This window comes from Cervus canadensis, chromosome 21 (assembly GCF_019320065.1).
Source record: "Cervus canadensis isolate Bull #8, Minnesota chromosome 21, ASM1932006v1, whole genome shotgun sequence".
NCBI lineage: Eukaryota > Metazoa > Chordata > Mammalia > Artiodactyla > Cervidae > Cervus > Cervus canadensis.
In genome coordinates, this window is record NC_057406.1 from 573,232 (window position 1) to 590,040 (window position 16,809).

General features: G+C 50.5%; 1 protein-coding gene across 1 annotated transcript in view; it reads right to left on the bottom strand.

Moving 5' to 3' along the window:
* Window positions 1–16,809, bottom strand: part of LOC122423844 (RNA helicase Mov10l1-like) — a 57,993-nt gene that overhangs the window by 26,376 nt on the left and 14,808 nt on the right. Inside the window, exons 6-13 of the mRNA XM_043441263.1 lie at window positions 16,495–16,638; window positions 15,984–16,228; window positions 15,518–15,650; window positions 11,305–11,499; window positions 6,451–6,565; window positions 2,783–2,960; window positions 2,448–2,518; window positions 745–836 (exon numbers count right to left, since the gene is read on the bottom strand). Of these exons, the coding sequence (XP_043297198.1) occupies window positions 745–836; window positions 2,448–2,518; window positions 2,783–2,960; window positions 6,451–6,565; window positions 11,305–11,499; window positions 15,518–15,650; window positions 15,984–16,228; window positions 16,495–16,638 (1,173 nt within the window). The remainder of the gene's footprint in view (window positions 1–744; window positions 837–2,447; window positions 2,519–2,782; window positions 2,961–6,450; window positions 6,566–11,304; window positions 11,500–15,517; window positions 15,651–15,983; window positions 16,229–16,494; window positions 16,639–16,809) is intronic.

Sequence of the window (16,809 nt, forward strand, 5' to 3'; positions counted from 1 at the left end):
GGGAGTGTGTGCACGAGGGGGGAGTGTGCGCACGAGGGGGGAGTGTGTGCACGAGGGGGGAGTGTGTGTGCACGAGGAGGGAGTGTGTGCACGAGGGGGGAGTGTGTGCACGAGGGGGGAGTGTGCGCACGAGGGGGAGTGTGTGCACGAGGGGGGAGTGTGTGTGCACGAGGAGGGAGTGTGTGCACGAGGGGGGAGTGTGTGCACGAGGAGGGAGTGTGTGCACAGAAGCCCAGCTGGCACACAGACGGGGCAGAACACACGGGGGCACAAGCGTGCCGAGCACCTGGCATGTGACCCTCACGTCAGCACACACACCACTCCAGAGACCACAGGCTGCAAGCGCAAAGCAGCTGCAGCTAACACAACCGTTCCTGTGTGTGTGCGCGTGTGCATATGCACAGACACAGACTGTGCTTTAAAAAGTGAAGAGAAACACAAAATCCCTGCTGACAGTGGGGGGCTTGGGGGAGGAAGGGAACAGATGGCTGGTGACACGTGACGAGGGCTGAGAGGGAGCAGTGGCGGTGGTACTGAGCGTGGGGATTCTCACTTCAGGTCCAAGAAGGAACGGATGTGCAAACGTTCGCAGCTCAGTATGTTACACATGTCCACTGACCCAGCTGTGACCACAGAGAGGGGCAGGAGCACCACCTGCAGCACCCATGCCGCCACCGAGGCATCAAGGGGCCGAGCGAAGGGGAGAAGCCCCCCACCCGGCAGAAAGACTCCCCGAAGCATTACCTGTTGTATGTAAATTCCACATCCATAGGTTCAAAGTTATATGCTTGTTCAAATTCTGGATTAAGTTTAAGAGTTACATCTTCTTCATGAATCTAAAAAGAAAAATATTTTACTTCTCATCTTTATGCTTGCTTTGGACAATCCTCCACCCATAGTCATAACGCATCATCAAAATCCATCCTATAGATCAGAGCTAAAATCTGGTATCTGAAACGTGTGCAAAAATATTAAAAAGATTCCGTCACTGTGCCGCTGCATCCCCAGCCCCACTAGCACATCTGCCGACTCCTCCCCCAGGTCGCACTCTCCTCGGGGCTCAGACAGCCTATGTTGGAGACAGGCTGCCACCTCCAAAGTAGACAAGTGAGTGACCACTAACAGCAGGGTGTGCTGACCACAAAAATGCCTCATGGACATCATTCTGAAACCCCCTTCCAGCAGGACAGGGTACTAGACATTCAGGAACCCTCCAGCCAAAACTAGATCCTACATAACAATCCGAGATGAGCAGGATGGAAAATCCCGAGCTGAGGAGGAGCTGAGAGGACAGGAGCAGCAGGCAGTGGGGTCTCTCCCAAGAGCTGGGGGCCGTGACATGAGGCTAACTGTGCCCCTGCTCTTGGCAGAAGCAAATGCAAGCACAGGTCCCCAGTTTTCCCACAGGTTAAGACAAATGAAAATAAATCTGTAATCAAAGACCACCAAGCAGACAAGGAAACAAACCACAAACAGTGAGGGTCTACAGGCACAGTCATCAACAGATCGAGGCCCCCAGGACAGCATGTACTGACACTGTCGTTTACAGAAACTTCAAAAACTATGAAACAAAAAAAACTAGGGAGACCAAGATAAGCAAGCATAAGATAACACAAGGGAACACAATGGGGTGTGCTTACAGAGCCAGACTCAGGGAGAAGGGGGGAAGTGCTCCGTGCGCTGCCCCAGACAAGCAGGCCCTCTGAGGCGGTGGCCGGGGGAGGCCAGTGCTGGCGCAGCCAAGGAGGCTCCCGGAAGCACCGTGCCGCCTGCCACACAATCTGGGGGCTCTCGAGGGCCTTGGTGCCTTCAAGGTACCCAGGCCACGGCACCGGCCAAGGAGTTCCAGAGAACTGAGTGAAGCAACAGACTGAGACCCGAGACAGCCCTAGCTTCACCTGGCAGCCCATCACTCAGGAGCGGCGGCTCCAGATGGTCCTGCAGGAGGGTTGGCAGGGCGCCCTCACCCGGAGGCTGGCACTTGCAGCTTCAGCTCTGGACTCTCCAGCTTGTGGCGCTGCTCACTCCCTCAGCCAGCCTGGGGGCAGGGCCATGGGGGTCTCACCCCTGACATCTCTGGCCCTGCTTCTGCTGAGGATTTAGTCCACAGAGTGGCCCCTAGGGGCATGACCAGTCTACCCTCTGGGACCTGTTCAGAACACTCAAATCTGAGTAGATGCAAGCCTTCCATGGGATACTCATGCGATACCTTGATATCGATGTGATAACAAGTAAGACGCTGTTTATGGCTGAAAGTGATAGGATTTCTTCAGTTACAAAGTTCTCTTTATGTATCACACTTATTTAAATATTCTCTTGATCCTTGATTTTCTAAAATGCTGTCAACACCCAGGGGACCCCCTCCCTGTCCCCAAGGCAGATGGGTCACCTCTGTGAGTGGTCTGCTGGGCCAGCCCCACATGGACTGACTAACAGTGGCCTCTCACCTCAATCACGTAGCCGATGTATTCGATCACGTGTCCATTGTACTCTTGGGTTTTTAAAATCAGTTTATCACCTAGTTAAAAAACACATTACCACATGTAAAACTACAAACTCAATAAACTTTGCTGCTGTACTGTAAGGTGAAACACTATGAAGAAGTGGAATAAGCCAAAAAACATTATGAGGTCAATGGCTTAAAATCACATCAATGTACTAAGAGAGATACCCAAAGCAAAGGCAACTCATGTGACGACAGCGCTGCCAGCTAACATGTTCTCTTCCGTGACCGTGTTCAGTGGCTGCCAGTTCACCGAGGAGAACATGACACATAACAAACCTGCATACAGCGAAGGCCGACTTTCAGCCAATCCTGGGACTTCCAGAACGAGCAGATCCCCGTTTCTTTTCAAGGTGACTGCACTCATATTATACTCCTTCAGTTCTATTTCTGCATGAATCTCCTCCAGCCAGAGCAGAGTTGAGAACTTCTCCTTGTAGTTTGACATGTTCAAAAGCTGGAAACAAGGCAGCCTGTGAGTGAGAGCAGAGCGGCACTCCACACACACTCAGGTCAGGAGGCCAAAGGACAGGCTAACCAGCCTTCACACGCCGATGACCCGGCAAATGCAGGGCGGCAGCCTTGAGACCGGGAGCCATCTGAGTGTGCCCACAGCCGCCCAGCTCCCACCCAGACAGAGCTGCCAGGCTCGGCACGGAGCACACCCAGCAGCCTCGCGGTCTCTGCCCAGAGCGGGCGGGGCTGGGGGTCCCAGGAGGCCGAATGCCGGGGTGGTCTGGAGCTTCCCAGGGCCCCGTGAGCACATGAGCGGGAGGAGCTATGCCAGACGGGGTAGACGCGTGGGGCGGGAGACGCCGGGGCGGGAGACGCCAGGGCGGCCCGGCCTCTGCAGCAGGGCTGAGCTGCGCAGAGCTCGGCAGTGAGTAGCACCTCTGGCCTCCATCCACTGGAGGCTGTGGGCTCTCTCAACGGTGACAACCAAGTGTCTCCTGGGGGCAAGTTCGCCTGCTGAGAGCCACTGGGTTGGAAAGAACAATTCCCAGAGCTCACACAGGGCTGAGGTGCCACGGGCCCCCTAGCCTAAAGAGAAAGGCCTGAGATACCGGGGCACTGGGTGGGGGATTCAGAAGGGATCAGCCCTAAGTAAAAACTACTCTGGTCTAATAAGGCTTTAAATCCAGGCTAAAAAGTACCCAACCACTGCCAGCTAACCTAACTGCATCCCAGAACAAAGTTCAAAGCTACTTGCAGGAATAGAAATACCAACTAAGTAGAATGCAGGATGTTTGTTTAGCATCCAAAGATGATCAGGCATGGAAATGAGCAGAAGCCACAACCTGTAATGAGGAGAAAAACCTATCTACAGAACAAAAAAATGACCCCAGGAGGAGAAAAACCTATCTACAGAACAAAAAAATGACCCCAGGAGTTAAGTCAGAGAAGGAGAAATATCCCTTATATGCAGAATCTAAAAAGAAACGATACAAACGAACTTATTTACAAAACAGAAAGAGACTGACAGATTTAGAGAAGGAACTTACGGTTACCAGGGGGAAGAATGGGGAGAAGGGATAGTGAGAGAGTTTGGGAGGGACATGTACACACTGCTGTTAAGTGGATACCCAACAAGGACCTGCTGTGGAGCACACAGAACTCTGCTCAATGTTGAGGACGGGAGGGGAGTCTGGGGGAGAATGGATCCATGTATATGCATGGCTGAGTCCCTTCGCTGTTCACCTTGAACTATCACAACATGGCTGATCAGCTAAACTCCAAACAAAATAAGAGGTTCAAAAGGAAGAAAAAAAAACCCACAAAAACCCTGGGATAGAATCAGTACACAAACACATAAAACAGTTCTTTTACATATTTATATATTTTATATATTTAACTATATACATTCAAAAAGTGGAGGGGAAAAAATGGAAGTGAAAAGAAAGTTGAGGAAAGATGAAACATATTAAGTAGAGAAGTTAAAGTGAAAATGTTAGTCACTCAGTCAAGTCCTACTCTATGCAACCCCATGGACTGTAGCCCATTAGGCTTCTCTGTCCACGGAATTCTCCCGGCAAGGATACTGGAGTGGGTTGCCATTCCCTTCTCCAGGGGATCTTCCGCACCCAGGGATCAAACCTGAGTTTCCTGTATTCTCCTCCTGCATTGCAGGTAGATTCTTTATCATCTGAGCCCCAGGGAAGTCCATTAAGTAGAAATACAGAAGATATAAAAGACCCTCACTGAACTTGTGGAGGCAATAACTGCAGTGTCTGAAGGGGATCACATGCTGCAGAAGAAACATCTGGCTGTGAAGACACAGCCAGAGCAACTACTCAGAATGCAGCGCAGAGGGGAAAGACGGAGAGAAGTGAAGGGAGCAGCCGGCAGCTTGGGCTAATTCATGTGGCCGCACGTGCCCGTCAGAGGAGCCTGGAGAGCAGGGCAGAAGGAACACATGAAGACAGAATGGCCAAGAACCTTGAAATCTGAGAACTGTAAGTTCTGGTTGTCCAATAAGTTCAAAGAACCCAAGCCAAGAAACGTGAAGAACTTACAGCAAGGCACACTGTGAATTAAATGCCTTAAAACTAGTGAAAACCCTAAAAGGAGGTAGGGGAAAATACAGGCTTTGTACAAAAGAATAAAGGTGAGAAGGAAAGCAACGCCTCCCGGGCCCAGAGGGCCCCTCCCAGACAGGGCAGTGGGGAACCTACTGTGCAGGCCCCCAGCAGATGGGAGGAGCCCCAGGAGGGGCCACACTGCGGGGTGGGGGGGGGGGAGGTCACAGGGCGCAGAAGTGCTGAGTGACAGGTGCGCTATCTCAGTTCTGTGATGTTACCACTGCTGAAAGGAGCCACTTTCTCCTGGGAACTGCACTCCCGAGGAGGTCCCGTCCTGGTGCCCAGGCCAAGTCACAGGAGGCCCACAGGACATTGTACGAGCACCGCCCTGGGATCTGCTTCTCAGCCCCAGGTTTGCTCTGAGCTACTTTAGGGCAGGTTTGCTGCTCCGGCTTCAGTTCAGGCCGACAGGAATCACTGCAGCCACCCGCGGCCTCGCCCACATGCTTCCAGGTGCTGCCCCTTCCCTGTGGTCAGCCAGCCTCGGGTGCTGTCTGCTGCGGGTGCCCTTGCGGCATCCTCATTGCGGAGGACACAGGGCCCAGCAGACGGAGGCTCCGTCTGTCCGTCAGTCTGTCTTACAGTGTCAGGCGTGCTCCTAGCTGCCACACAGTCATGGGCTCAAGCTCTCCTCTGACACAGGGCCCACATGGCCTCTCCTCCCCCCTTGCCCCGAATCAACACAGGCCCAGTTCTCACTCCACTCACCCTGTCCTCAGCCAACAGACCCCCAGATTCTTGGGAAGATGCCTCCTGGAGACAGGGCCGCGCTCCCCTCCTCCCTGCCAGTGAAGCAGACATCTCTGCTCCCGCTGCACACACACAGGCTCCAGCCCTGCCGGGGCTCACTCAGCACTGCCCTGCCCTCAGACTCCCAGCCCTTCTCCCGTCACAGCAGACAGGTTCGAAGCAGGCCTCCTCCAGCAGGCATGAGGAAGCCTGAGAACACACAGCACTGGGAGGGTGAGGAGGAGCCGTCCCGGCAGAGGACGCCCGAGGGTCGGGGTTGGGGAGGGTAGCCCCCTCCGCTCCGCACTGCTCTGCACGGCTGCAGGCCTTCCTAGTGCTCAGAGCTCCGGCAGGAGTGGAGAGCTGCCGAGAGGCTCAGCCACACAGGAGAAAGGCCAGGTGGGGAGAGGGTATCCCCAGAGCCCTGGTGCATGTAAGTCCATAAGGCTGTGAGGATGGACCGTCTCCAGAGGGACCCAGCGATGGTCTCCACACTCAATATTCTGACACTCTCAGCTCCCCAGGGTGAAAACCAGCCCACATGACCTCTGAACTCGACAAGGGTTCATCCTGAGTTTGTCAGAAAACAGCTCGAGTGCGGAGAAGAATCAGTGCTTCGCGTTAAGACACAATCCTTACCTCCGCAAGCAGCGGCTGGAAGGTCAGGATGTCGATTTTCTGTTCCACACACTTCTTAAGCCTGTCTGGTATCGGGTACTGCGGGAGGAAGCTGGGAAGTTGTCGTCGTGAGTTCCTTACAAAAGAGAGTCACAAGTCAAAAACAATCCTTCCTCACACAGCACTTCCTACCAGATGTCTTCACTTACACATTCTCACCAAAAGCCACTGACCCTTGGGCTCTGGCCTCGGTTCTCGGTTTGTAAAGTGTCATTCAGCTTTGGGACCTGCTCTCCGGGCCTGTCCTCCTGTAAGCAGGAACAGAGCTGCTCTGCCTGCGATAGGAGAATGGGCCCAATGACCAGGAGCCTCCAGACACCAGGGAATTCAGAAACACTGTTTCGAAGCTTCCAATGAGCTCAACTGTTCTTTTCCTTCTAGTTTCATAGAGATACTGACAGATGCACTGAAGACAGTTAAAGTGTGCAGCATAATGACCTGATTTATATGCATCAAGAAATCATGATCACTCACCGTCTCGTGCAAACACAAAGTTGGAGAAACAGAAAAAGATAGTTTTCCATGTGACGAGAACTCCCAGGTTTCACTCCGTGAACAACCCTCACATGTGGCACACAGCAGGGCTGACTGCACCCGTCCCACTGCGCGTCACACCCCAGCACTCACTCATTGGTTAATGGTGATTTGCACCTCTTACCTCCTTCATTCAATTCCCCTCCCCTGAACCAAACTGGTGACCACAGATCTGACGTCCTTTTCTATAACTTTGTTTTTGATGTATAACTGACCTACAACACTGTTAGTTTCTGTTAAGCGACAGAGTGATTTGATGTTTCTGTGCGTTTCAAAAAGGACGATCATGGCATAGTTAACATGTGTCATTCTGCAAAGATATTGATACATCGTTATTGACTGTATTCCCCACATTGGGGATAGCTAGCTATCCACCCACCCACGCATCTATCCATACATCCATCTATCTGTCCCTCCCATCCATCCACCCACCTCTCCATCCAACCAGCCTCCATCCATCCATTTCCACCTTCCATCCATTCATCCATCCACCCATCTATCCATCCACCCATCAATCCATCCATCCATCTATGGTTATTTAAGCTGCTTAAGTACAAACACATTTAAACAACCCTGCATTTTTACTTCCCTTCCCTCATGATTATCATATCTGACATCATACTTGACATCTTTTGTGTATCCCTTATTTACTCGGCTTCCCAGTTGGCGCTAGTGGTGAAGAACTCACCTGCCAATGCAGGAGACATAGAGACATGGGTTCAGTCCCTGGGTCAGGAAGATCCCCTGGAGAAGGGTATGGCAACCCACTCCAGTGTTCTTGCCTGGAGACTCCCAAGGCAGAGAAGCCCAGTGGGCTACCATGCATAGGGTCACAAAGAGTCGGATACAACTGTGCAACTGACACTGTCACTTAACTACTTGTTACGGGCACATATGATTTCACTACTTTTGCCTTTTAACCTTATTACTAGCTTTATACAAGGCTGTTTTTGCAAGCTTTACTATATATTTTTATCTTTCCTACGAGTGTTCTTTCATGACTTTCACACTTTCATTTGTGGCCTTTTCTTTTTTGCTAAAGTCCCTTTAACGTTTCTTGTAAGGCTGGTTTGGTGATGCTGAATTCTTTTAGCTTTTGCTTGTCTGTAAAGCTTTTGATCTCTCCATCAAATCTGAATGAGAGCCTTGCTGGGTTGTGTTCCTGGGCGTTAGTTTTTTCCCTTTCATCCCTTTAAATATATCCTGCCACTCCTTTCTGGCCCGCAGATTCTGAGAAATCAGCGGACTGTCTTACAGGAGTGCCCTTGTACCCAGTGTGCTGCCTTTAATACTCCGCCTCTAACTTTTCCCAGGTTAACGACAGTGTGTCTTGCTATGTTCCTCTTTGGGTGGATCCTGTTTGGGACTCCCTGTGCTTCCTGGACCTGGATGTCTGTTTTCTTTTCCAAGTTAGGAAGTTTTCAGCTGTTACGCCTTCACTTGTGTTCTCTGCCCCTTTCTCTCGCTCCTCTCTCTGGGACCCCTATCACGTGAATGTCTACACACTTGACGTCATCCCAGTGGTCTCTTAATCTATCCTCATTTCTTTTTATTCTTTTCTCTTTCTTCTGTTCCACCTCAGTGATTTCTACCACTGTCTCCCAAGCTTGCTGTTTCATTCCTCCATATCATCTAATCCAATGCTGATTCCTTCTAGGGCATATTCCATCTCAGTTACTTCAGTCTCCATCTGTTTGGTTCTTTACGTTTTCTAACTCTGTTGAAAACTTCTCACTTCTCGCTGCATCCATGCACTCTTCTCCCAAGTTGCTTGATCTCTGCAATCATCATTACCTTGAAATCTCTTGGGCAGGAGGCTTGTCTCCACGTCGCTCGGTTCTTCTTCTGGAGTTTTACCTGTTCCTGTATTTGGAACGCATCCCTCTGTCACCTTGCTAACACTATGTATTTCTGGCTGCACTGGGTCTTTGCTGCTGCATGCAGGCTTTCTCTATGTGGTGAGTGGGGGCTCCTCTCCATTGCGGCCCGAGGGCTTCTCTTTGCAGTGGCCTCCCTTGTTAAGGAGCACAGGCCCCGGGGCATGCAGGCTCAGCAGTTGTGGCTCACAGGCCTAATTACTCCTTGGCAAGTGGGATCTTCCCAGAGCAGAGACTGAACCTGTGTCTCCTGCATTGGCAGGCAAATTCTTAACCACTGGAGCACCAGGGAAGCCCTCCTCTGCCCAGCTTGCTGTTTTTATTTCTGAGTATCTGGGGGGGTGGTTACGTTTCCTGGCCTTGGAAAAGTGGCCTTTTGTAGATGTCCTGTGCACCCAGCAGCACAGTCCCCGCTGAGCACCAGAGCCACATGCCTCACAGCTACAGGCGCCCTCTGTGTGGGCTGTGTGGGTCCTCCGGTCATGGTGGGCTGACTGCTGTTGAGTGGTGGGTGTGGCTGCCCCTGGTCTGGTTGCTCCCAGGCCCTGCCTTGTGTGGAGGCTGCTGGCCACTGGTGGCTGGGTCTAGGTCTTGAAGGGCTTAAAGCAGCCTGCCTACTGATGGGGTGGGCAGATGCAGACGGTGGCAGTTCCAAAAGAGCCAGGCCATCAGGACAGGCAGTCTGGGTCACTGCTTTGATGGTGGGAAACAGATGTTTGTTTTAGGGATGCTCCTGAACAGGAACAATGTATTAACATTCAAAGTGAAAAAGCTGACCAGGGGATTAAATATGTGTGCTCCTGCTCTATTTTACTTTTTCAGTTAAGTCAACTTGTGATGAGAAAGCTGCTTGCAGCACCACTGAAGACAGCTGGAAGCTCTAGAAAGCTCCTGTAACTGGAGCCCTGCCCTGGGGACCCACCACTTGCGGACCATGTGACTTCTTGCTCCTGTGTTCAGCTTCCATCCCTAGAGCCACCCAACCTGACCACTGTTCATAGACCTAGTGACTGTTACTGCTTATTTATTACTCCTAACTGCTCAGAGCCAGAAACTGTACATTTAATCCTCATTAACTGGGACTTCCCAATGGTCTAGCGGTTAAGAATCCACGTTTCAATCCAAGGGACATGGGTTTGATCCCTGCCCTGAGAACTAAGATCTCACATGCTGTGGGGCAACTAACCCCGCATGCCACTGCTGAGCCCACGTGCTGCAACTATTGAGGCCAGCGCACCCCAGGGCCCATGTTCCGCAGCAAGAGAAGCCACTGCAATGTCAGCCCTCAGACATCCTGTGAGCCCTGCTCACAGCAACGAGAGAAAAGCCCACGTAGAGCAACCAAGCACTGGTGCACCAAGACAAAGACCCAGCTCGGTGGAAAGAAAGATCCTTACGATCACAGGCAGGGCGGGGGCGGGACTATCGCTTCACAGAGAGAGCAGGTCAGAGAGACTGAGAGACTGGGCAGGGACGACGCGGCTCCCCGTGCATGCTGGGAGTGGACGCGGCTCCCTGTGCATGCTGGGAGTCAACAGTGCTCCAACCCAAGGCCGACAACACACAACAGTCCAACAGGTCTTCCTTTAGCCCACAGCTGAGCTGAAGTCCGCATCTTATCTTCAGTTATTCCCAGGTAGGGTGTAAGCAGAAATTCAGGGCTTCCCATTACAGAAAAGTAGCACCCATCATCCCAGGGACTTGGGGCAGCAGCTGAGGCCACATACCCACAGGACGAAGTCATGAAAACCCTCCAGTCTATAGGTCATGATTTTTGGCACCAAACTTGAAAAAGCAAAATCTGCTTTTTAGAGCTTCTGGGGTTTGTTACTGCAGATGAGAAAGGTAGACAAAAAGCACTTTCTCCAGACGATGCCCTAGTTAAAGTCTGGGTGGTCCCCAACCGCCAGCCACACGTAGATGGCAGGTTACAGGTTTTTTTTTTCTTAATTTCACTTTTAAAAGGTGTCACATCTTCAAAAGGGCTTCAAGCAGCCAAGTGACCCTCAAGCTGCCCTTGATAAGTGACACTTGGGTGCTGTGGACAGCTCACAGAGGCTACGCCAGCCACGTCTCACTGACCCCTTCCTGAGGGGTGCCCATGTGGGACACGGGCTGTCTCTGAGGGTGAGCGGCTGTGCTGCTGGGAACATGACAGGCGGCAGGAGCTGAGGGTGAGGGTCAAGCCCCGTCCTGCCCTGAGAGTCACCCCGAGACGAGCTGCGGTCACAGGCTCCCCGCCTGGTCCTCACAGCGTGCCCCGAGCACAGTGATGTAAGAGGCTGGGCCACAGCTACACCCCTTTAACTGGACGTCTGCATCCCTTCAACAACAGCAACCGTGTGTGTCCCTCTCATCGCGAGCCCGAGATCAGGGCTTGCTTTTTCATTTCTGCTCATGGTACCTTTTCTGTGTGGTCACGACGACTGTGGTTTTGGTGGAAGCTAACACCTGGGAACTTTTAGACTTCTTCCACGAAAAGGGTTCACGGATGGCTATCAGTGACTCCTCCTCACTTACAACATTTACTTCAAGGTATCGCCCAATTATGAAATTGGAGAAGCAAAGCAGAAGGAGCTCCCTGCAGCGGCCAGAATTCCTGGAAAAACAAGACACAATTCAGTGTGTGTTATAAGTTAAGACAGGCAGATCTAATACAACCTCCCTTTTCACTCAGGGAAAGTCACAGAGGTAGCAAACCAGTCACCGTTAGCCTTTTAATAATTCTTTTACAGGAAAAAAGGGATGTTTTACAATAAGCAATGTAACATTTTCCCAAGATAAAATCAGTTCAGTCGCTCAGTTATGTCTGACTCTGCGACCCCATGAACTGCAGCATGCCATGCCTTCCTGTCCATCGCCAACTCCCGGAGTCCACCCAAACCCATGTCCACTGAGTCGGTGATGCCATCCAACCATCTCATCCTCAGCCGTCCCCTTCTCCTCCTGCCCTCAATCTTTCCCAACATCAGGGTCTTTTCAAATGAGTCAGCTCTTCACATCACGTGGCCAAAGTATTGGAGTTTCAGCTTCAACATCGGTCCTTCCAATGAACACCCAGGACTGATCTCCTTCAGGATGGACTGGTTGGATCCCCTTGCAGTCCAAGGGACTCTCAAGAGTCTTCTCCAACACCACAGCTCAAAAGCATCAATTCTTCTGCACTCAGCTTTCTTTATAGTCCAACTCTCACATCCATACATGACCACTGGAAAAACCATAGCATTGACCAGACGGACATTTGTTGACAAAATAATGTTTCGGCCTTTCAATATCCTGTCTAGGCTGGTCATAACTTTCCTTCCAAGGACTAAGCATCTTTTAATTTCACGACTGCAATCACCACCTGCAGTGACTTTGGAGCCCAGAAAAATAAAGTCAGCCACTGTTTCCACTGTTCCCCCATCTACTTGCCATGAAGTGATGGGACCGGATGCCATGATCTTCATTTTCTGAATGTTGAGCTTTAAGCCAACTTTTTCACCCTCCTCTTTCACTTTCACCAAGAGGCTCTTTAGTTCTTCTTCACTTTCTGCCATAAGGGTGGTGTCATCTGTATATCTGAGGTTACTGATATTTCTCCCGGCAATCTTGATTCCAGCTTGTGCTTCTTCCAGCCCAGTGTTTCTCATGATGTACTCTGCATATAAGTTAAATAAGCGGACTGACAATATACAGCCTTGACGTACTCCTTTTCCTATTTGGAACCAGTCTGTTGTTTCATGTCCAATTCTAACTGTTGCTTCCTGACCTGCATACAGGTTTCTCAAGAGGCAGGTCAGGTAGGTGTTCTGGTATTCCCATCTCTTTTAAGAATTTTCCACAGTTTATTGTGATACACACAGTCAAAGGCTTTGGCATAGTCAATAAAGCAGAACTAGATGTTTTTCTGGAACTCTCTTGCTTTTTTGATGATCCATTGGAGGTTGGCAATTTGATCTCTGGTTCCTCTGTCTTTTCAAAATCCAGCTTGAACATCTGGAAGTTCACAATTCACGTATTGCTGAAGCCTGGCTTGGAGAATTTTGAGCATTACTTTGCTAGCATGTGAGTCTAGTGCAATTATGTGATAGTTTGAGCATTCTTTGGCATTCCCTTTCTTTGGGATTGGAATGAAAACTGACTTTTTCCAGTCCTGTGGCCACTGATGAGTTTTCCAAATTTGCTGGCATATTGAGGGCAGCACTTTCACAGCATCATCTTTCAGGATTTGAAATAGCTCAACTGGAATTCCATCACCTCCACTAGCTTTGTTTGTAGTGATTCTTCCTAAGGCCCACTTGACTTCACATTCTAGGGTGTCTGGCTCTAGGTGAGTGATCACACCATCGAGATTATCTGGGTCATGAAGATCATTTTTGTACAGTTCTTCTGTGTATTCTTGCCACCTCTTCTTAATATCTTCTGCTTCTGTTAGGTCCCTACCATCTCTGTCCTTTATTGAGCCCATCTTTGCATGAAATGTTCTCTTGGTATCTCTAATTTTCTTGAAGAGATCTCTAGTCTTTCTCATTTGATTGTTTTCCTCTATTTCTTTGCATTGATCTCTGAGGAAGGCTTTCTTATCTCTCCTTGCTATTCTTTGGAACTCTGCATTCAAATGGGAATATCTTTCCTTTTCTCCTTTGCTTTTCGGTTCCCTTCTTTTCACAGCTATTTTCAAGGCCTCTTCAGACAGCCATTTTGCTTTTTTGCATTTCTTTTTCTTGGGGATGGTCTTGATTCCTGTCTCCTGTACAATGTCATGAACCTCCGCCCATAGTTCATTAGGCACTTTGTCTATCAGATCTAGTCCCTTAAATCTATTTCTCACTTCCACTGTATAGTCAGTAGGGATTTGATTTAGGTCATACCTGAATGGTCTAGTGGTTTTCTCCACTTTCTTCAATTTCAGTCTGTATTTGGCAATAAGGAGTTCATGATCTGAGCCACAGTCAGCTCCTGGTTTTTGCTGACTGTATAGAGCTTCTCCATCTTTGGCTGCAAAGAATATAATCAATCTGATTTTGGTGTCGACCATCTGGTGATGCCCATGTGTAGAGTCTTCTCTTGTGTTGTTGGAAGAGGGTGTTTGCATTCTCTTGGCAAAACTCTTATTAGCCTTTGCCCTGCTTCATTCTGTATCCAAGGCCAAATTTGCCTGTTACTCCAGGTGTTTCTTGACTTCCTACTTTTGCATTCCAGTCCCCTATGATGAAAAGGACATCTTTTTTGGGTGTTAGTTCCAGAAGGTCTTATAGGTCTTCATAGAACTGTTCAACTTCAGCTTCTTCAGCGTTACTGGTCGGGGCATAGACTTGGATTACCGTGATGTTGAATGGTTTGCCTTGGAAATGAACAGAGATCATTCTGTCATTTTTGAGATTGCATCCAAGTACTGCATTTCGGACTCTTTTGTTGACTATGATGGCTACTCCATTTCTTCTAAGGGATTCCTGCCCACAGTAGTAGATATAACCCATTCCAGTCCATCTTAGCTTGCTGATTCCTAGAATGTCAATGTTCACTCATGTTCACTCTTGGAGTGCGATGGCTGCGACGGCACAGAAGTGCGGCCGAGAGGAGCTACCCCACGTCCAGGGTAAGAGAAACCCAAGTAAGACAGTAGGTGCTGAGAGAGGGCATCAGAGGGCAGAGAGACTGAAACCACAGTCACAGAAAACTAGCCAATCTGATCACACAGATCATAGCCTTGTCTAATTCAGTGAAACTAAGCCATGCAGTGTGGGGCCACCCAAGACGGAGGGGTCATGGTGGACAGGTCTGACGGAATGTGATCTACTGGAGAAGGGAATGATGGCAAACCACTTCAGTATTCTTGCCTTGAGAACCCCATGAACAGTATAAGATAAAATCACAAACCTAAAATAGTATTGTCTGTGATTCTCAGACTTAAGAATAGGAAACATACACTCAGTGTCCCCAAGTCTGATCAGAGCCGTGCTACACAAGACGCCGTCTCCCTTTGCCTGTGGCCCGCCTCCCTCTGCTGCTCGAGGCTGGGCCACATCACAGAGCTACACAGGCACCAGCACTGACTGCTCACGCGAGGACTGCCCTCTGTGTGCAGGGTCACCCTTGGCCTGAAGCGAGGCACTGATCTAATCAGAGCCACCCTTGGACCAACGTAGAACCAGCAGGTGCAGATAAGATGAGACAGGGAAGAAGGGCTGCACCCAAGCTCCGAGCTGACAGGTTACTGGGAGTCAGAGCCCAGGGCTCCGGACACAGGGACGGAGGCAGAAGAGGGGAAGGGCCCGCAAGGGCTCAGGAGCCGCCGTCTGGTCAGCTTGCGCGGGGGGCAGGGGTGGGGCAGGAAGGGCTCAGGGCACGCTGAAGGCAGGCTCGAGGAGCAGCAGCAGGAGGCTGGGGCACTGGCTCCCAGGACTGAGGGGGCTCATGTCCTCTGCCAGGCTAAGCCCCTTGGCGGGCACCCCTACTCGCCCCCTGGACTGGACCACTTTTCTCCAGTGCTTTTCCTTGTGATTCTGTCCCACCAAAATAACCACCGATCCTTTTCACAACATCCAACCCAGAAGGACCACACGTGAAACAGAACAAGACACATGTGCACACGTCCCTAAGGTCAACTCCTTCCACACCCTCCAGCCACGTACTTTGCATCACATGTGATCACGATCCGAGTTTCTCCCCCTGGAGGGATGAGCCCATCAGGTTCGGACTCTGTCACCTGCTTCTGTGATGTGTTCTTCTCCTTTAGTCCATTTTCTCCTTTACAGGCACAATCACCTGGGAGATGAAATTTAAATCCAAAATTAGACCAAAGGTGAGCTGTTCTGACAGCGGTGGTGTTGATGGAAGGGTCTAGCACACACACTGACCAGCAGGCAAAGGTGCACAGGCAGCCTCTCCCCAGTTTGGAATCGTTCAGAGGAAGTGGCTTGTCTGAAGCACACTGGGCGCGTCTCCAGTCGTCAGCCCCGAGTTACCGGAGTAGGGTCCAGAGCCAGCGCCAGCAGTGTAGCCACCGCCCCCACCAGCCCAGACCCGGGAGCAGCTGCACCAGCCCCTGGCCCGAAGGTGCTGGTGCGGCTGACCCGACGGCATCAGTGAGACGGCTACCTGAAGAGACTTCTCTGCTGTTCACTGAACTGCTCTCTAGGGGCTGCCCGGCTGTGCTTCCCCCGCAGCTGTCTAGCGAGTTAATATTTCCATCTGCAAAATCCTTCTCCTTCTGAGGAACACAAACAGGAGACACTTCAGGGCACAGTGGGGTCTTATCCAGCATTTGAAATCGGAACTGTTGAGCTTTATCCCAGCCACCCAGCTTGCAGCTGACTAAGTTTTGAGGAACGTCTCCTTTATTCCTGGAAAGGGAAAATTAGCTGTGAACAGAGACAGGATTTTTAAAGTAAAACACTATTACCATAAAACAGAATTCAATCTAACAAGAGAATGACAATTGAAAATACTTCTAATCGAGTGTAAGTGAAAAGGCTACTTCAGGGCGGAAAATCTAGAAAGACAGACATAAAATGAAAAACAAACAGGCAAAGTAAAGTTCACTCTACAGAAACTCTTCGATCACAGCTTAAAACCCAACTGTGTAATTCTATTCAAGTGGCAAACTTACTCTATGCAGATCACCATATTTTTGCTTTCTCCTTCTTGCAGAGTTCCAAAATCTGTCATCCTTGTGACTTCAATGTCACCTTTGTTTTTGAGCAAAAGGGCTCCACAGGCCTCTTCAGCAGTCCCCGTGGTGGGAGAGAAGTCCCTGGAGAAAGCACCACAGGACGCTGTCAGGTCAGCGGGCAGGGGTGTGTGGAGGCCCCGCCCCGCCGGGTGGCACCAACCGCAGGGGACAGGGCATGGAGCCAAGCCCCAGAGGAGACGTGGAAGGACACCCTGAGGACTTCTGGGCAGGACAGGAGGTCACCCTCATGAA